The 22,500-nt window shown below is 41.7% G+C and overlaps 1 protein-coding gene and 1 pseudogene across 9 annotated transcripts in view; one reads left to right on the plus strand and one right to left on the minus strand.

Annotated features, from left to right (window-relative positions):
• The window catches only part of LOC147016050 (WD repeat-containing protein 7-like), a 210,497-nt gene that overhangs the window by 111,906 nt on the left and 76,091 nt on the right, over positions 1-22,500 (minus strand). For all 9 annotated transcript variants that reach the window (XM_085848740.1, XM_085848744.1, XM_085848743.1 and 6 more), the window contains one exon: positions 15,058-15,176. In XM_085848740.1, coding sequence (XP_085704866.1) covers positions 15,058-15,176 — 119 coding nt within the window. The remainder of the gene's footprint in view (positions 1-15,057; positions 15,177-22,500) is intronic.
• Positions 13,979-14,120, plus strand: LOC147016051 (signal recognition particle RNA; annotated as a pseudogene).

A 22,500-nucleotide genomic window follows, 5' to 3' on the forward strand; every position in this document is an offset into this window, starting at 1 on the left:
CAGAAGAGGTCAGACTCGTAGTACCAGATCCAATTTTACGTTTGAGGAGAGAGCTTGAGGTAGGTGCAGCCAAGGAAGAAGACCTCTGATTCGAAGGTTTTGCTGAGCTTCTATCAAGTGATTTGGCAAAAGCAGAAGTTAACTTGGGTCCTTCTTTGCCTGTAGATGGGACTATCACAGTCTTTCTCGACTCTGAAGGGATCTGCTTTGTAGATGAACGTGATGAAGGGCCGGTGATGCTACCTGCTCTCAGCATTGGTTTTGGTGCTGTCCCTGCTGTCTTCTTCGCAGCAGATACTGCAGTGGTAGTGGTGAATGCTGCTCCACTAGTGCTTGATCCTGCAGTGCCAGTACTGGCAGTAGATACAGTGCCGTCCTTCTTGCTCGTTGTTAGAGTCTTGGCTACAGTTGGTTGCATTTTTCTTCGTACTTCTTCTTTGAAGAAGAGGCGAAGTGGCTCCCACTGTTCAATCAGCCTGTCTAGGCACTGACCAAGGGACAGCCACCTTGTTGCGACATGCTTCAGAATCTTGTGTGTCGGGGCATCACAGAGTTCTTGCAGTGCTTTCACTCCTTTGACGCGTTTACTACTTTTGTCCAAGTAGTAGTAAATATCGATGAGAAAGTCATCTAATTCAATGGGTAAGGCCTGAGCCGCCTTCTTGGCCGTATTGTGCATCATATGGCAAGGGCATCCCATGATGTAGCACTCTGGATTTTGTTTGTGGATATAAGCAGCGACTCCTTTGTGCTTGCCCACCATGACAGAGGCATTATCAGCACAAAAGGAAACACAATTTCCCCACGGAATTTTCCTGTCACTGAACTCATGATCAAGCAGTTTGAAAATGTTTTCTCCAGTGGAATCTTGTTTGCACGCAGGCAAACTTAGCAAACCTTGCTTCACAATCCCAGCACTGTTGTCATAGTACGAAATCAGGACAGGATATAGCTGGGCCTCACCACTGTCATTGCTACCGTCTGTAGCTAGGCTAAATGGAGCTAGTCTAGCAATATCGGCAATAGATGAAGCAGTAACATTTGACAACTCACCAATTACACTGGTCAACAACAAATTTGTTGTCTGCATTTTTTAAGCTGATTTAGGACGAATCTGATGCGCTGAATCCAAAACTCACATTAGTTTTGTTCAATCAGGTCAAGTTTTTGAGATATGGCCACATGTCGTTTTTTACATTTTTGTTCACATGTACGCATGTGTGGAGCATTTTAGAAGAAGTTGGTGGGGGTAAAATGTCATGTCAAATAATTGTTTTAATTGGAAATAATTATTTTAATGACAAGAAGTATTCAGGTACGATAGTTCTGGGTGATTATGTCAAAGGGATCAGTTTGAAGTCATAAAACCTCAAAATCTTCCAAAAATTGGTGAGGCAAAGCATAAAGTTCGTGGATCAAAACTAAAGTTAATGGGGCAGATTTTGTAATAATGTGATACAAAAAAGTTGTATTTCTTGAAATAACGAACTCTGAAGAATGTACAATACCTACATGCGCCAATTTATGACATGCGCTTCTGCTCAAGCTTGGAGTGCCACAGTACGAACCCAAAGATTGGAGACTGTTCATTGACAGCAGCAAGCGATCACTGAAATGTGTTCTGCTACACAACGGCAACCAGTTTGCCTCTGTACCCATCGCTCACTCGACTACACTGAAGGAGAAGTATGAAGCGGTGAAGTACGTGCTGGAGAAAATTGGTTATGATCAGCATAAGTGGTTTATTTGTGTTGACCTGAAGATGGTGAACTTTTTGTTGGGACAACAGTCTGGCTTCACCAAGTACCCATGTTTTCTGTGCATGTGGGATAGTAGGGACCGTGCTCAGCATTACACGAAGAAGGACTGGCCTGTGCGGGAGGAATTGGTGCCATGCAAAGAAAGGAACGTCATCAACGACCCTCTGGTGGACAGAGACAGAATACTCTTCCCACCGCTGCACATCAAGCTCGGCTTTATCAAGCAGTTCACCAAGGCTCTGGACAAAGATGGTGACTGCTTCACTTACTTGTGCCAGGCTTTTCCAGGATTGACCATGGAGAAGTTGAAAGTTGGCATCTTTGATGGTTCTCAGATCCGTCAGCTCATCAGAGATCCAGAGTTCAAAAACTCAATGAACGAAGTGGAACTGGAAGCGTGGAAGACATTTGTTTTGGTAGTGAAGAACTTTCTTGGCAACAATAAGGCCAGAAACTACGCAGAACTTGTCAACAACATGCTGACTGCTTTCAGAAACCTGGGCTGCAACATGAGCATCAAGATGCACTACCTATTTTCACATATGAACCGGTTTCCTGAGAACCTGGGTTCAATGAGTGACGAGCAGGGGGAGAGATTCCATCAGGACATGAAGGAGATGGAGACCAGGTATCAGGGTCGCTGGGACGCAGTCATGATGGCTGACTACTGTTGGAATCTGAAGAGAGACCTCCCTGCCGCTGAACATTCCAGGAGTTCGAAGAAACGGAAGTTCAAGCCCTGAAGTTTGAACAGTGGTGACGCAACATGCAATTTACTTGTACTTACCTTTATCAATGCCCACCATTCAGATGACAGTAATCGATGTTTCTATCATGTAATCAATAAATGTTGTTGGCAAAACATTTTTTCTTAAAAACATGTTTAGGATGATATGTGTTGACAAAAATCAGCTGATAATGCCACAAAAATGTAATTGATTTTGTCACAAGATCTGATTTTTTCAAATCAACTTAGCACAAAAACCTGACCTGATGGAGAGAAACGGATGCCATTTCCTGATTCAGCAGTGCCAGAATACCCTAATTCACTTGTAGAAATCTAGACAACATTCAGAAAGTAAAAAATTGTTGACCAGTGTTCTTTTTTTCTTCTTTGTTCTTGTTCTTTTTTTTTTTTCTTTTTTTTTTTTCTTTTTTTTTTCTTGCTTTTTGTTCTTGTTTTTTTTTTTTTTTTTTTGTTCTTGCACATCTTGCACATCTTGCAAGTTTTTGTTCTTGCACATCCATACTTTGAAGCAACTTTTGAATCTGGAAACATCTTTTGAAATAGAGGTCCAGCATGATCTGAGACTGATATGGGCAAGTTATGTTCCACAATAAATCCACTAAAGAGAAGTTCCGCTCGGGTAACATCCTCTTCCTCGCTTGTCCCTTGTTTGGTGAAATAATTCAGAAGTGTACCGGTACTCGTGCTCGAAGATCTCTCCTTTGCAATGTCTGTGTGCCGTTTGCTTCCAACGTGCTTCCGAATATCATCGCGACCTCCGTGCTCAACTGAAATATCAACGCTGCATACTGTACAATACACATGATGAATTCCTCTTTCAGACTTTCGAATACACGGGTATTGGAGACTGTATTCGGTCTTGTACTTCTGAGACCATTTCTTGGTCTTCGTAAGCTTCTTTTCTGCCATTTCGTAATCAACATCGAGGGCTTGAAGCATCGGTAACTTCGAAGTCGATGTTCCACAGCTGCAGCGCGACTCGTAAAACTCTAGCGGCTGTTAAACACCGCACGGTGGTCGCGACCGCCGGGCTGGTACGGGGCCCAGCTGCATGCAGTGAGCGTATCGCATGCAGAAACACTGTGCACACATACCGCATGCACTGTATTGCACACATACCGCATGCACTAAATCTCAGTGCATGATCGCATAAGCGAGATCCAGACCCAATGTTTCGCTGCTCCTCATTTGAATTTGCATTTTTTTACGTACAATTTGGTAGCAGCGAACGTTATGGAGTTACCACATGCTATACGTAGCAGACGATGCTTTTCATTCAATTCTCATACGAGTACATTCTGATTAGTGAACAGTGCAAAAATATCAAAATTTCGGGAGGATAAGGATAGTGATCGTAAGGGCGGGAGTTTGGGTGAATTTTCGGAAGCCTCCCGATGAAATCGGGAGGGTTGGCATTGCTGTATACATACATATACGTATATATACATATACATATATATACACATATAACATATAACATATAACATATAACATATAACATATATATATAACATATATATATATATATATATAACATATATATATATATATATATATATATATATATATATATATATATATATATATATATATATATATATATATATATATATATATATATATATATATATATATATATATATATATATATATATATATATATATATATATATATATATATATATATATATATATATATATATATATATATATATAAAAGCCTGGTGTTGGCGCAGTGGTAAGGGCAGTGGCTTGGGACCCAAGAGGTCCTGAGTTCAAGCCCCGTTGGGACACTGAATTAATATATGTATGTATATATATATATATATATATATATATATATATATATATATATATATATATATTTATATAATGTGTATATATATATATATATATATATATATATATATATATATATATGTATATATATATATATATATATATAATGTGTATATATAATGTGTATATATAATGTGTATATATATATATATATATATATATATATATATATATATGTATATATATATATATATATATATATATATATAAATATATATAAACCAAGTCGAAAACACCAGGGGGTTGACTCAGCCTGCCATCCTTCCGAGGTCGGCGAAATGAGCACCAGTTGTACTGGGCCCGGTGTATGCCCCGGTTAGAATAGGTGTACCATATCCCTGTGTGTCGTAAGAGGCGACCAGGGTTGCGTCAGGAAGGGCATCCGGCGTAAAAACCTATGCCAAATCAGTATGCGGACAACAAAACGAATTTCCATACCGGATCGGTCGAGGCCCGGGTTACCAACGACCGCCACCGGTACCGGTGGTCAGCAGGGTACCAGTGGAAATTGTGCTACTGCTGGGCGAAGGAGGAGAAGGAGACGGGGAAGGCGAGTCCGGAGGCAGTGGGAGAGGGGGAAGGGTAGAAGTGTGGAGGTGAGAGTTGGAACTCTGAATGTTGGGACGATGACTGGCAAAGGGCGAGAGTTAGCTGATATGATGGAGAGAAGAAAGGTGGACATACTGTGTGTACAGAGACCAAGTGGATGGGGAGTAAGGCGAGGAGCATTGGAGGTGGTTTCAAACTGTTCTACCATGGTGTGGATGGGAGGAGAAATGGTGTCGGGATAATCCTGAAGGAAGATCATGTCAAGAGGGTATTGGAGGTGAGGAGGGTGTCTGACCGAGTGATGAGTGTGAAGTTGGAAATTGAAGGGGTGATGATGAATGTCATCAGTGCATATGCCCCACATATGGGGTGTGAGATGGAATATAAAGAAGATTTCTGGAGTGAGTTAGATGAAGTGGTGGAGAGTGTATCCAAGGATGAAAGAGTGGTGATTGGAGCAGATTTCAATGGACATGTTGGGGAAGGGAATAAAGAGGATGAGGAGGTGATGGGGAGGTACGGTCTCAACAAGAGAAATGTGGAAGGGCAAATGGTGGTAGAGTTTGCAAAAAGAATGGAAATGGCAGTGGTAAACACGTATTTCAAGAAGAAGGAGGAACACAGGGTGACATACAAGAGTGGAGGAAAGTGCACACAGGTGGATTACATCTTAAGAAGGAGATGCAACCTGAAAGAGATTAGTGACTGTAAGGTTGTGGCAGGGGAGAGTGTAGCTCGACAGCATCGATTGGTGGTCTGTAGGATGACTTTAGAGGTGAGGTTGAGGAAGAGAGTGAGGGCTGAACCAAGGACCAGATGGTGGAAGCTGAAGGAGGAAGACTGTTGCATGAAATTTAGGGAGGAGGTGAGACAGGCGTTGGATGGTGGTAAAGATGGGTGGGATGATTGGGCAACGACAGCAGAAGTTGTGAGGGAGATAGCTAGGAAGGTACTTGGTGTGACATCTGGACAGAGGAAGGAAGATAAGGAGACTTGGTGGTGGAATGAGGAAGTACAGGAAAGTATAAGGAAGAAGGGGTTGGCGAAAAAGAAGTGGGATAGTCAGAGAGATGAAGAAAGTCGGCAGGAGTACAAGGAGTGGCGTCGAAAAGCAAAAAGAGAGGTGGCTAAGGCCAAGGAAAAGGCATATGACGAGCTGTATGAGAAGTTGGATACAAAAGAAGGGGAAAATGATTTATACCGATTGGCAAGACAGAGGGACCGAGCTGGGAAGGATGTGCTGCAGGTTAGGGTGATAAAGGACGCAAATGGGAATGTGCTGACGAGTGAGGAGAGTGTGTTGAGAAGGTGGATGGAGTACTTTGAGGAGCTGATGAATGAAGAAAATGAGAGAGAGAGAAGGTTGGAAGAGGTGGAGATAGTGAATCTGGAAGTGGGGTGGATCAGTAAGGATGAAGTGAGGACTGCTATGAAGAAGATGAAAAGTGGAAAGGCGGTTGGCCCAGATGGTATACCAGTGGAGGCATGGAAGTGCTTAGGAGAGATGGCAGTGGGGTTGTTAACCAGATTGTTTAATAAAGTCTTGGAAAGTGAGAGGATGCCGGAGGAGTGGAGATTAAGTGTGCTGGTTCCGATTTTCAAGAATAAGGGTGATGTGCAGAGCTGTGGAAATTACAGAGGGATAAAGTTGTTAAGCCACACCATGAAGTTGTGGGAAAGAGTAGTGGAAGCTCGGTTGAGAGGAGAGGTGATGATCTGTGAGCAGCAATATGGGTTTATGCCAGGAAAGAGCACCACTGATGCGATGTTTGCTTTGAGAATGTTGATGGAGAAGTATAGGGAAGGCCAGAAAGAGTTACATTGTGTGTTTGTGGATTTAGAGAAAGCTTATGATAGGGTGCCAAGAGAGGAGTTGTGGTATTGTATGAGGAAGTCGGGAGTGTTTGAGAAGTATGTGAGGATCGTGCAGGATATGTATGAGGACAGTATGACAGCGGTGAGGTGTGCGGTAGGAATGACGGACCAGTTTAAGGTTAAAGTGGGATTGCACCAAGGATCGACTCTGAGCCCTTTCCTGTTTGCAATGGTGATGGACAGGTTGACCGACGAGATCAGACTGGAGTCTCCATGGACCATGATGTTCGCGGATGACATCATGATCTGTAGGGAGAGTAGGGAGCAGGCTGAATCGAGCCTTGAGAGGTGGAGGTACGCACTGGAGAGAAGGGGAATGTTAGTCAGTAGGAGTAAGACGGAGTACATGTGCGTAAATGAGAGGGAGGGTGGTGGTATGGTGCAGTTGCAAGGAGTTGAGGTGGGGAAGGTGGATTGGTTTAAATACTTGGGATCAACTGTCCAAAGTAACGGAGAGTGTGGGAGAGAAGTGAAAAAGAGAGTGCAGGCAGGATGGAGTGGGTGGAGAAGAGTTGCAGGAGTGATTTGTGACAGAAGGGTAGCTGCAAGAGTGAAGGGGAAAGTATACAAGACGGTAGTGAGACCAGCTATGTTGTATGGTTTGGAGGCGGTGGCGCTAACAAAAAGACAGGAAGCAGAGCTGGAGGTGGCAGAGTTAAAGATGCTGCGATTCTCGTTGGGAGTGACGAGGATGGATAGGATAAGAAATGAGTGTATTAGAGGGACAGCGCAGGTAGGACGGTTTGGAAACAAAGTGAGAGAGGCGAGATTGAGATGGTTTGGACATGTGCACAGGAGGGAAACGGAGTATATCGGGAGAAGGATGTTGAAGATGGAGCCGCCAGGCAGGAGGAGAAGAGGAAGGCCAAAGAAGAGGTTCATGGATGCGGTGAGGGCGGACATGCGGGTGGTTGGAGTGTCAATGGAAGATGTGGAGGATAGAGAGAAATGGAGACAGTTGGTCCGCTGTGGCGACCCCTAACGGGAGCAAGCCGAAAGAGGAAGAAGAAGAAGAAATATATATATATATATATGTATATATATATGTATATATATATATATATATATATATATATATATATATGTATATATATATATATGTATATATATATATGTATATATATGTATATGTATATATATATGTATATATGTATATATATATATGTATATATATATATATATATGTATATATATATATGTATATATATATATATATATATATATATATATATATATATATATATATATATATATATATATATATATATATATATATATATATATATATATATATATGGATATATAAACAAAATAGATATCCCTGTGTCGTAAGAGACGACCAGGGTTGCGTCAGGAAGGGCATCTGGCGTAAAACCTGTGCCAAATCATTATGCAGATCATAACGGATGATCCGCTGTGGCGACCCCTAATGGGAGCGGCCGGAAGAAGACGAAGAAGATATAAACAAAATAGTCTAAGGGGTTAAATGGTTAATTATCGCTAATTAGTTATATCATAATTGCAGGTTTAGAGTTGACATATCATGAGCCCCAATTTAGGCCTGGTCTTGATTGCCTCGATCCCTTTGTAATTTTCATTGTTTTGGTGTGATTTTATTTTTCACTGGACCAATCGACAATGGACTTGAGCTGGTGAACCAATGGGCGTACCTGATAATGTCACATAAGGGATGGTTTTGAACCGAGGTTATGAGGAGAAAGGTCAGAGCCAGGCCCTTTCAAGAGAGGTCTGTGTCGAGTTTGAGCTGAGAACTGGAAGAATGAGGAGTGTGTGCTCCCCCTGAGTGTCTGACATCTTCTTGAGAGATTCTGTGTCTTTAAGGATAGGTTAAGCTCGAAACATGAGATTTGTTGTTACTACACATGCATACATTGCAAGTTGGAAGTGATGAAAAACTGGCTTGGAGGAATCAAAAGCAAGTATTTATTATATTTCTTAGACATGATTGGAAGTGAAGTGATACTGCACACGGAATCCTGGATCATGTTGTGGCCTTTGGTGAGGGAAAGCTCATGACGTCACACAGCCAATTGATTAGTGATACCTTGCATATCCGCTGCAGGTCGATCAGTATGTGTGTCAATGATTATGTTTTTAAAATTGATCGTACTTTCCATCAAATCTGGGTTTTGATGATACTAAAATGGATCTGCAGGTTTTCAGAAACAAAACGGGCCAAACCCACGAAATGCGGGTCACTTGTCATCTGTGCACGTGTGATATAATTTCCGATTGGGATGTCTTCTTCTTCCTCTTATTCTTCTTCCTGTAACAGTGGGTGTTGTTTTGTGGTCCCTCCATTTTATTTTTTTCTTAATGAAATGTCAATAATTATCACCAGCTGAAGAGCCCATCAAAGACGAGCACTCAATTACTGTTCTTCTAAAATAGCTCATAGAACCATGTTCTGTGATAGTTGCATTATTTAATCAGTTTCAAAATAAATTGTTTTGTGTGCACATGCATCTTTCCATTTGGATTCCAGCTTCAGTTTCCCATCCACTTCTTGGCTAGCACACACACCAGAGGGCGCTATTTCAGCTACATACATACAAACACCATATATGTGATCACTGCATTTTAGGGAGATTTCTGTGGTTGGGAATCAGTTACTCATCGGTGCATGAACAAATTGCCAGCGGGAATGCACAAGTCAGGTCCTCAGCATGTGGTTGGGGATTAGTTACTCATTGGTGCATGAACAAAGGTTGTTCCTCCTTTCGCTTTGATCACAGTCTTAATGCCATGGGGCATTAATGCGACGAGGTGGTTGCATTCTCCTTCCGTGATGAATTCCCATCACTGGACCAGTTTATCCTTCAGTTCCTAAAGCATTTGAGGTTTGGGTGCATTCAGCTTGCATTTGAGTGTACCATAGATTCTCCTTTTGGTTTATGTCAGGTGAGTTTGCAGGCCAAGATAAAAAAACCAAAATAACATGGGTGGCAAGCCATGCCATTGTAGAGCGTGTGCCCGGCACCGCAGCAAGGTCTTGCTGGAAGATTAAGTCAATCCTTTCTAGGTTCCTGCTGATGACTCTTATCTTTGCTCTTTGCATATTCAGGTTTCTTCTGATGACTCCAATGCAGTATTTGGTCTTTCATTTGATATAATCATTGTCACTAAATGACACCTCAATAGTTGGGATCATGAAATGCTCCAGAACGTCTTGGTACTGTGCTGCATTAACTGTCCGATTCAGCACTCAAAGAGGGCACACACCCATGGCACTCATGCCAACTCATACCATCTGACTTTATGGAAACTTGACACTCCACTGAAGGCAGGTAGAGCGATACGGCTCTTTTGGATGGTGCCATAATCATATCAGGGTCCTTCGTCACAAAAAGAGATACAAAATTTTGATTCATCCATGAACATGAGTTGACCATTGTTCCAAAGACCTGTCTGCCTCTCTCTGTGTCTCTGTGTCTCTGTGTCTCTGTGCCTCTGTGCCTCTGTGCCTCTGTGTCTCTGTTCCTCTGTGCCTCTCTCTCTCTCTCTCTCTCTCTCTCTCTCTCTCAACAGTCTTCTCCTCCTGTGGGATGCATTCAGGAGAGGCTTCAGGACCCTCGAGTGAAATTAAAGTTCATGAAGACGGTGATAGGTTGAAGACATTGATGCTTCGACACCATCGTCAATTCCACCTGAAAGCAAGCTTTTTGTTTGACTGGAACCAGTTCTTCTTTGCAATATTGACCACCTTCCTGTCATCTATTGAAGTGGTGATCCACTTTTGTCCAGAATTCTTTCTGCATGATACGACATCATGATCAGTGCGAAGCTCTTTAAAAATGTGACATACTGTGGATTGCGAACAGCCAATTTGTCTGGCAATAGCTGACTGTGACCTTCCATCATCGGTGAGTGTCTTGACCACTGCATTCATTTCAGAAATGTTGTGCTTCCTTCCCGTGGCTATACACATTCATAGAGCACTGGTACACATGCATCAGTTGACCTTAGTGTTTCGAATGAGAAAGGAACTGAATTAAGATGGGTATCTCAACATGAAACGTCATCTATTCTAATTTTTTGACACAAATGACCACTGCTTTTTATTAGAAGTCCATTTTCAGCATCTTTATACATTTTCTGAGATAATATTTTGACGGATTTCGGAAATCACTGGGGTGTCAGATACCAAATAACATAGAACAATCGAGTAGTTATGTCATTGTATTCATTTAGGTAAACTCAGGGGTCCAATGTCTCGTTTGGGGAGATATACGAGTTGTGTGTGTGGCAGTGTCAGTCCCATTGTTCGTTCTCTCTCTCTCGTTCTCTCTCTCCCTCTCTCGTTCTCTCTCTCCCTCTCTCGTTCTCTCTCTCCCTCTCTCGTTCTCTCTCTCTCCCTCTCTCTCTCCCTCTCTCTCTCCCTCTCTCTCTCCCTCTCTCTCTCCCTCTCTCTCTCCCTCTCTCTCCCTCTCTCTCTCGTTCTCTCTCTCGTTCTTTCTCTCTCTCTCTCTCGTTCTCTCTCTCGTTCTCTCTCTCGTTCTCTCTCTCGTTCTCTCTCTCGTTCTCTCTCTCGTTCTCTCTCTCGTTCTCTCTCTCGTTCTCTCTCTCGTTCTCTCTCTCTTTCTTTCTCTCTCTTTCTCTCTCTCTTTCTCTCTTTCTCTCTCTCTCTCGTTCTCTCTCGTTCTCTCTCTCTCTCGTTCACACACACACACACACACACACACACACACACACACACACACACACACACACACACACACACACACACACACACACACACACACACACACACACACACACACACACACACACACACACACACACACACACACACACCTATAGTACTGAACAAAACACTTTACATGACCAAATCCCCACAAAATGACGACTCCACACCACAAAGCTCCACAAAACAACAAACCTCACACAAAATAGCCTGCATTCACCTGTGGAGGCTAAGGAAGCATGGCAGCGAGAGGATACAAGGCAGCAGCGATAGGACACATGGCGGCAGCGAAACGACACATGGAAGCACCAAGTTCCGAGTCGACTAATGGGATCTGACGGATCATGGGAAACAGCCAATGAAAGCTCCTGGATGGAAAGAGCTCCTTGATGCGGTCGCCACATATGCATGCTCCTAAAGACTTTCTACTAAACTATACCTCCCCCATTCCCTTTGAATGTCAGAGTAATCAGCCGGAAGCACAACAGTCCTTTTTAGGACCTACTTTACATCTCACGTCTCACACTTGCACTTAACGCTTCACACGCACACACACCAATATCGCCCACCCATTCGGTAACACGTGAGCCAGCTGGTTCACATGCGGGTAAGAACGGGGTCGACAACACACCCCATCACTCTCAATCTCTGTCTATCTGTCTTGCTCATATTCTTTTGTCGGAACAAAAGTGGCGACTGAGTTATTCGTGTTAAGTGATTGACCAAGGGGCTTCTGTGCTTTTACATGAGTGACTTTTGTTTGATCCGATATGTGCCTTATGAATAATAATCCCTTCCAAACTGTCCGATTGTTAAATGTAGTGTGCTGCAATCAGGAAGTTCGCCCGAGCTGATCCGTTATGAATAGTCAGTAGCCAACATGTAAACCGACGGGAAAGATTGGCCGTATTCTGAAATCGGCTGTACGTTGGTAAGCACAGTTCCCTATCTGGGGGGTTTAATTTGCTGGGAAGCTAAAGTGGGAATTGGACGCTGGACCCTACCTTAAGAGTCTCAGACAGTGTCTATGGTTGTTTAACAATCCGTCACACTGCAGAGTTATCTGCAGAGCAGTGGCTTCATGATCGCTCTTAGGGAAGTCAATTGCAAGAACACCCCTTGTAATCCACCCTGAGGCAAATCCGTAATCCAAGGTGAATCCAACAATTTTTATTAGAAGTAAATTTTCACCATCTTTTACATTTTCCGAGATAGTTTGTAAAATCTTTCATTCGAGGTCAGATGTCAAAGAAAAATTGAGCGCTTGATCATTATAATAAAATAATTAAATGCGTGCCTGATTCTTGCTGTGTTATTCTAATTTCATGAACCAGACCTGTACATACACTGCATTCAGAAAGTATTCACACATCATCTCGACTTTTGTCACATTTTGTTGTGTTACAGCCCAAATTTATCATGGATTAAATTAATTTTGTCACCGATCTCCACAAAATACCCCAAAATGATAAAGTCAAAACATGTTTTTAGAAATTTTTACAAATCATTGAAAAATGAAAAGCTGAAATGTCATGCGTCAACAAGTGTTCAACCCCTTTGCTATGACACTCCAAATTGAGCTCAGATGTCAGATGTCCACTCCTTTGATCATCCTTGAGATGTCTCGACAACTTGATTGGAGTCCACCTGTGGCCATTCAATTGATTGGACATGATTTAGAAAGAAACTCACCTTTCTATAAAAGGTCCCACAGCTGACAGTGCATGTCAGAGCAGAAACTCCATCATGAAGTCCAAGGAACTGTCCGTAGAACTCAGAGATAGAATTGTGAGGAGGAATAAATCTGGGGAATGGTATAAAACAATTTCTAGTGTTGAAAGTTCCCAAGAGCAGTGAGCTCCATCATTAGGTGATTAATAACTCAATGACCACTCTGGCAGAACGACAGAGTTCCTTGACTGAGATGGGAGAACCTGCCAGGACAACAATCTCTGTCTGCAGCATTTAACAAATCTAGGCTTTATGGTAGAGTGGCCAGACGGAAGCCACTCTTGAGAAAAAGGCACATGAGAGCCCACTTGGACTTTGCAAAAAGGCACATGAAAGACTCTGAGAGCAGGAGGCAAAGATTCTTATAGTCTGGTGGGATGAAAATTGAACTCTTTGGCCTGAATGCAAAGTGCTACGTCTGGCAGAAACTGAGCACAGCTCATCACCCATCTAATACAATCCCTACCATGAAGCATGGTGGTGGCAGCATCATGCTCTGGAGATGCTTTTCAGCGGTAGAGACTGGGAGACTTGTAAGGATAGAGGGAACAATGAATGGAGCCAAATACAGGCAAATCATTGAGGAGAACCTGTTTCAGAGTATAAAAGAACTGAGACTGCGGCGAAGATTTATGTTCCAACAGGACAATGACCCCAAGCATACAGCCAAAGCAACACTGGAATGGCTTCAGAACAAGAATGCAGAAATCTTGAGTGGCACAGCCAAAGACCAGACTTGAATCCCATTGAGAATCTGTGTAAAGACTTACTGCTGGGTGTAGTGGCATGCACCTGTAATCTGGCTACTCGGAGGCTGGGGTTGGGAGATCACTTGAGGACGGGAGCCTTGCATTGTGCCACGCTAATAGACGGTACAAAGCAAACTGGCTGATATGGTGGTACCCAACCCTGATTGTCAGGTCAAGTCAGGCCAGATCAGATCAGATCTGTGGCTTGCTAAGGGTATCATGTGAAACCCGTACTAACCTGTTCTTGGTCGAGTGTCGGCGACTAAACTGGCTCCGTCCACCAGGTCCCCCTGGTGTGGAGGGTGTATGGACATGCACACGCAGCAGGATTAAATACAAAACTTGCCAAAGGGTTGGAGGAGTTCCTTGTGAGCCAACGGCCATCCATATCTGGTGCCAACTGTGTTTGCGGATGTCCTCCTGCAGTTGGTTACATTCCCGAAGAGGTTGGTGGCAGGATTTGCACTGCCGCCACCACAAAGCACTTCATTCCACAAAACACACTGTAAAGCACATGCTCCCCATGTGTGTATGTATGTATGTATGTATGGATGGATGTAATGCATGTATGTATAGACTTAAACATTGCTGTTCACCAATGCCCCCCATCCAACTTGACAGAGCTTGAGCAAATCTGAAAGGAAGAAAATCCCCAAATCCAGATGTGCAAAGCTGATACAGACATACCCAAGAAGACTCGAAGCTGTGATCACTACCAAAGGTACTTCTACAAAGTATTAACTCAAGGGGTTGAAAACTTATTGACGGAAGACATTTCAGCTTTTCATTTTCAAATTTGTAAAAATTTCTAAAAACGCCTTTTTCACTTTGTCATTCTGGGGTATTTTGTGCAGATCCGTGACAAAAAAAATTAAATTTAATCCATTTTAAATTCAAGCTGAAACACAACAAAATGTGACAAAAGTCGAGGGGTGTGAATACTTTCTGAAGGCAATGTATATACAGTACTGATAAGAAATAATTATGGAAACAGAGGAAAAACAGCTTTGAATATTTTATGGGCAAAACACTCAATCGAACATCCTAAACTGATCACTATCGGTGGTTCTCAGCAGCACATTTCCTCAGAAGGAGCATTACCTCTAGGCAGCGATCTTGCCAGCGCTTGACCAGCATCTCAAGGAGAGGAGCCTTGAAGCGCTGTGGGCCCAGCAACTCCGGAAGCATGACACAATGCAATGCAGCCAATTGGCTCCATCCTGCACAAACAAGCACCAGAACGAGTTGCACACACATAAGCATGTTGCTGCGATAGCAAGTATCCATTTAGCAAAACACATATTGACAAATATGCTAACAAGGAGCTCCTTACCACAGGTTAATATTATATATATATATATATATATATATATATATATATATATATATATATATATATATAATTAAATCATACATGGGATTCATGGAATAAATTGTTACTCATTCTACCCCAAGCCTGGTGTTGGCTTCGTGGTTAGGGTGGCTGGCATGGGGTCTTAAGGTCCTGAATTTGAGCCCCACTGGCTGCTGAATTAACACCAGGTGGGGTTGACTCAGCCTGGCATCCTTCCGAAGTTAGCAAAATGAGTGCTGGCTTGCTGGGAGGATTGAGCCATTTGAGTATCCTGCGTCAGAGTGGCGACCCGTCCAGGATTGTTCCCAATAGCCCAGGAGACTGCTTAGGCAGCACCAACGCTCTGCACAGAGCATGGTCCCAATGGATATTTTTGGGGGCTTCTACCCAACCCCCATTAAGCATAAAGGATGTACTGGTTGCACATACCACAATCCTCTCAAATATACAATGGCACTGTGTCTCCATTGTTTTATGCCATACATAATCTACAACTATTGATGTTCAGGCCAAACTAAAAGTAAATTTAACTCCCCACATACCTTTTCCTCTGTACTATTTCCTACAAATAAAACTACACTACACACAATTATCAAACAACAAAACACACACAGTCACCAACTAACCCCTGGCAAGCATGGTAAGCATACCAATATTCCCAATGCGAGTTGAGAGAAGAACAGTTAGACATGTGTATTTTAGTATGGGCCATGTACGAGTAACTAGAAATCTCGATGTAAAAGCAAAGAAACGCTAGCTTAAGAATTGTGTTGTTTAAATGTGCATCATACGAAGGGTGATGCATAGTAATAATTAGTTATGGTTTAACATAAGGAATCGTATGTGCAGCTTTCTCTAATCCCCGAGTGAGGCACCGAAGTGGGGTCTTGGCACTGCCCAGGAAAGAAAAAGGGGAGGTATCGCCCCTGGGGAGGAGGAGTTTTTGGGCTCTCCAGAAGAGTGGGGATCACGACAAAAAGAATCAGTTTGAATTGCGTCTGAGAAGAAAAGTAAAAAAGAAGAGATGAGGATCGCCTCAGGGTGAATGAGAGGGAGAGTTTTTTCTGACGATGAGAGTGGAAAAAGTTTGCCTCATCTGAGGAGAAGGATTTTCAGTTAGTCTCCCTGCTTCATCGTTGTCACTGGTTCCTGTTCGTGGTCCTGCCTTCTCCCTGTTCCCATTTCATTCCTGCTCGCCCGTTCTTTGTCCTGCTCATGTGCCTTCATTGGAAGTAAATTTTCAGAATATTTTTACATTTTCCGAGAGAGTGCCACGCACACTTCCTCTCTCAGCGGCCATTATTCCACAGCCCAATCTGTGAGCAGGGCATCACCCTGATGTTTCACCCAGATTGTGCCTGTGCTGTGGGACTAATCGGAATTTTGAAGGTCGGCGTTTTCCACCTAAACTGGCACATGCTGGCCTGTCAAAACCTTTAAAGTGACTGATATATACATATATGTGTTTTTTTTTTTTAAAGGAGGAGGCAATTCCAACCAAAAGTAAACACGATCTACTTTGCTAATTTGAGCTATAAGCAAGAGCAGACCCAGACTGTGTGTGTGTGTGTGTGTGTGTGTGTGTGTGTGTGTGTGTGTGTGTGTGTGTGTGTGTGTGTGCGTATATATATATATATATATATATATATATATATATATATGTATATATATATATATGTATATATATATATATGTATATATATATATGTATATATATATATATATGTATATATATATATGTATATATATATATATATATATATATATATATATGTATATATATATATATGTATATATATATATATATATATATATATATATATATATATATATATATATATATATGTGTATATATATATATATGTGTATATATATATATATGTGTATATATATATATATGTGTATATATATATATATATATGTGTATATATATATATATATATATATATATATATGTATATATATATATATATATATATATATATATATATGTATATATATATATATATATATATGTGTATATATATATATATATATATATATATATATATATATATATATATATATATATATGTATATATATATATATATATATATATATATATATATATATGTATATATATATATATATATATATATATATATATCCAACAGATAATGCCTGCCACACATTATCCTGTCTGTGGTACATAAAACAGTCCTGGGAGCAGTTATGAAGAATAAAAGGCTCTTCTGACTGAACAGTCTTAATGTCTTGTGGGATTTGTCTAGTTCACTCTGGGGAGAAGCTTCTGCTTCACGCTGACTTGGGCCAACAAGCTCGAAACACGCGTCTGTCGATGTTTTCTCCCCAGGATGGACTGGTCTATAAAATTGAGAAGTAAATTATTTGCCAAATAAAAGCTTGATTTTTTTTCTATGGATGAGAGAACACATAAAAATGAAATTTGGCCTGGGAGCCACCTGAACAGGTGCCTGTGTATTTATGAGCGACTGTTATTAGTGTTATTAAGTTAGGGCGTGGCATGCCCCAATTTGCGAGAAGGAGTGACACCATGACCATGAAATGCTCCCACTAGCGGTGGAGGAGTGTGGAACACCAGAGAAAATGGATGTCGACAGTTTAGTTTCTCACCGATGGTGAGTCCATGTGGGCAATTTATTCAACAAATGGAGAAAAAAAAAATCACTGGACATTCAGGCAGATGCTACTTCACAGGTCATTATAAATGATATTTCTCAAGGATTACCAGGGCGAATCTTGGAAGATAACATGAAACAAGACAAAATCATTGCTGTAAATTTGAGTTGGGTGTTATAGCCGATCCTATGCCTGCACTCATTGAGATTTGTACCTTCTTTCTGGATAGAAACCCTAACGTAGGCCTGAACGATGCTGATGCTAGATTATTGATTGGAGCAGATGCTTCATTTGCCAGACTGTTACGTCAGAGCCTCTGAAGTGTCCAGCGAATGGTCGTAATGCTGCCCCTCTGTGTGTGGAAACATACACGCAGTTTCTTCAAAATGTTTGAACTTTTTTGGAAAGCAGGATATTTTAACTTTGCTACCTGCAGTATCTGCTGCAGAGCCAATCAGCATTAACCTGAGCCCCCCCCCCGAAAAAAAGACAGATGCCTCCAGCTTACTGCCACACATCCTACAATGTATTTAAAAAACAATCACACTGATATATTGAAACAGAGCTGCAACTTAGAAATTTAAGTAAATATTTAGCTCTTCTCAATACTGTTATGACATATTAGGTGATGGCCCCATTGGCCCATATTTGTACATTTGACTTATTTAAACATCCATCAATTGCATTAATCAGGTGTCTGGATTCAAACCCTTGTCCTGGCTGCTTCAAATTGTGTTTCCAAGCCTTTGTCTTCGTTTTACACGATGTATTACCAACAAGCCAGCCTGTGTCCTTGCCAGCCTTGCTTCTGTAGGCTGTTATGAATTTCAGTGGAGTGTCAACAATCTTGGAGAACTACAAAAGGATTTGCTCCTGTTTATGAATATGTGCCTGCACTCTCATGCTGTTTGAAGCGTGAGAAAGAAGCTGTTTACTGCTAATTCTCCCCGAGGGCCGCAGGGAGGGGGGAAAAAGCCCACTTGCATCTTTGTTTCTTTCTTTGCTTGCTTTCTCCACCTAGGAATAGGTTTTATATATGAAACTTTTGGAGTGTAACCTTTAGTGTGGTACAGCGTCTGACTGCTGCGGTTGGTCCCTGTGCCACCTCCGCTTGCACGTGCTGTGCAACTTCAATAAACCGTATATTCGAGAATCTTCTGATGACTCCCCTCAATTCTTGGCCAGGATTGGTGAGGGTCTTCATCACAGCTGGCACCCCAGATGGGACACTGTCAGGTCCTGAACGCCGCGATCCGGAGCGATCGCGGTTGAGCGCAGCCTCGGGGTCTGCGCGGGTTACGAACTGGTAACGGTAAATGAGGAAAGTCGAATGCGGTTTGTTGGAGGAGCATAGGGGCTATTAGGCCAGATTCAGGTGACTGGTTTGGGTCAGAGGACAAGGAACGTACGAGTGAAACAGGTGGTGCAGGTTTGAGTCCTGTAAGTGCAGGTTTGAGTCCTGTGATCGCAGGTTAGAGTCCTGGGGTAATCGTTGGGAGGGTCCAGAGTCCCTCAGAGGAGAGAAAAGCTTTAAGGCAATCGAGAAGAGCGGGTCTTTGAGCCTGCACGATAAAAGAAGAAAAGACTAAAGCTTTAGGCTCGTGACAAGTTAAGAACATACAATGGGGAATAACTTTCCAAAGAACATAGAGTTACCCAAAGGAACATGTTGTAAGGGAGTACAGGGCTGGATAACATGGACAGAGGGAAGACAGGATCCCTTCTCGCTGACCGGGTCCTTAGATCCAAAGATATTACACACCGTCAGCTCTGTGTTGGCGGAGGGCAGAGTCGGATGCTTGAGACAGAATGAAACACCCTGGAGGGCGTGAGCAGCTTGGCTAACGGGGTCACAAGCTGAGACAGGACATACACAAGGTAAACGAGCGAGGAGGCGAATACAATGTGAGTGGGAAGGTTGAGTTTGTGTTAGACGTAAGTTGAGTGTTCCAACCTGTAACTTGTATGTGTGGAACAACTTGTATGTTTGTATAGAGATAATGATTGGTTGTCATCATAAACGTGAAGACTTTAGAGGAGGTGAATTGCGCACACCAAATCCGGAGGAAGGACGATGATGACCGATTCTGCATGTGCTGCTAATTCATAGTGCTGGGCGAATGTCATTGAGAGTGTTTTTACCGAGGTGTGTGTGTGTGTGTGTGTGTGTGTGTGTGTGTGGGTGTGTGTGTGTGTGTGTGTGTGTGTGTGTGTGTGTGTGTGTGTGTGTGTGTGTGTGTGTGTGTGTACTCTATAGGGAATTGAATAATTAAAACCACTTCGGCAGACAGTTTGGAGATTATGTGTGAGAATTCCCTACAGTACTCGTGCTGTGGTTAAGCTGTGGGAGTCAAATGGACCAAGGCTTGGGTTTTCTCATTGTTCGATAAACTCTGTATGCTGTTTTGGCTTTGAACACTGTACGTTGCATATGTGATAAATGGATGGTTTCGGAGCATCATTATGATTTTAAATTCAAATTCAGTTCTGTTTCCACCTTGTATGCTTCATCAGGCTGATCGACGTTACGGGTTCGTGTGAGTGCGTGATGACGTCATCACGCGGCCGAATCGAATTACATTCAGGATACGAGATTGATTATAAGAAATATATGTTGAAAATATTGAAACCAAGGATTGCTCGATTTTTTATCGTTCGGGAATGAGTGCATGCGTTCTTGGACATAGAGAGCGACAATCCTTTGACACAGGGCGGTAATGGATGTTATGTGCGGTTCTTGTTGTTGGTTGGCACCGGAAAAAAAAAAATAATAAAAAGAGGTAGCGAGAGGTATATTTATTGTAATATTATTTAAATATATATACTTGATATTTATCTCTTCAACAAACCTCAGACCTGTTTAAAAAAAATAAAAAGAAGAACAAAACATTATTTGGGAATTAAGTTCGAACTTCAAGTCTCCCCATCCTGATTTAATCTCACATTTTGATTGAATATCAACTTAAGGGGTATATAAAATGACGAACTTTCGAGAATTACATTATTCATAGGAATAATAATCTCCCAAAATGTTGCATCACACCTTGTTTGTATGATAGGATGGTGCAGAGGTAGCGCACTTGCCCTTTGAGAGGTCTCATCTGCGTTTGATTCTTGGCCTGATTATAATCTGTCAGATTGGTGCTTCGCAGGCAGTGCATTGTATCACAAAGTGTGCCGTCACTCAGACAGACGTTGAGCTGCGTGTGCAGTCTTCCAACATTAATATCCCACAATGACTTTCACAACGAGTAGGTGAACCATCGCCGGCTACTTGAACGAATTCCAAATTCCGGCAACCTACAATTGAACTTCAGGCCTGGCCAACCCCAGAAGAAGATGGGAATAATTGAGGCCCTTAAGGAAGTAGTAATGGAGATGGAAATTTGGTTGTAGAAATATATGCATAGGCTGCATTACATGTCTACAAATAGGCTAATGACTCAAGTACAAATGGCTCACGTAATTGGGATGATGGGCCAATGATTTTTACAAACACTAGGAAAAATTGCATATGATGCACATTACAAAGAGGCCAAAAAACTGCTTGTTTATTAGAATATGCAAAAGCAGCTGCTTTCAAAGTGCAATATATATATATATATATATATATATATATATATATATATATATATATATATATATATATATATATATATATATATATATATATATATATATATATATATATATATACACATACATATATACATATATGCCAAATCACTATGCGGATCATACGGATGATCCGCTGTGGAGACCCCTAACGGGAGCAGCCGAAAGAAGAAGAAGAAGATATATATATATATATATATATATATATATATATATATATATATATATATATATATATATATATATACATATATATACATACAGTAGACTACTCGTAAGTCGTCACCATTAGGACTGAGAAAAAAAATGACGAATTAGACGTGTGACAACTTACGCGTATGCGAACATTCATTACTGTGGGCTGAAGGATAAAGTCGCGCGTGGCCTGGACACGTACGTGTGAGAGGGCACAACAATCTCTAAGCCGGCTATTGTACCAAAAGGGAAACACAATCCTCGGTGCATAGGTGGGGGTTCATTGGTGAGTTGGAAAGTGATCAAGCAAAGATGGAATTCATGAATCAGGTTACCAAAAGTAAAGATAATGAACAACTGTATGACAACTCATATACCATCGATGATGGTGTCTCACCATTGACAAATGTGGAATGAATTGCTGTTGGTTTCATTCATTGGCATGAATGTAGAATGAGTTTTCATATGGAATGAAAACTCATATACCATCAACAAATTACATGACACACAGTCATCGTGGTGATGACTACCACTCAATGCCTATGTGTAAGTGAGTGCGGTGATGTACAAAACAAGCCAATATAAAACCATGATCGGACTTCAACACGAAGCTTGATCGATCCTTTACTCCTTTGCCAGACTGCATTGCGCAGCATGCCTACTTCTTCAGATGCATGTGGGATGGCATGCTGACTGAGCTGAACACAGCGCAGTTATAAATAGCCTATCACTGGCGGTG

Source organism: Eptatretus burgeri, chromosome 12 (genome assembly GCF_056783735.1).
Source record: "Eptatretus burgeri isolate ZD-2024b chromosome 12, Ebu_testis_v1, whole genome shotgun sequence".
NCBI lineage: Eukaryota > Metazoa > Chordata > Myxini > Myxiniformes > Myxinidae > Eptatretus > Eptatretus burgeri.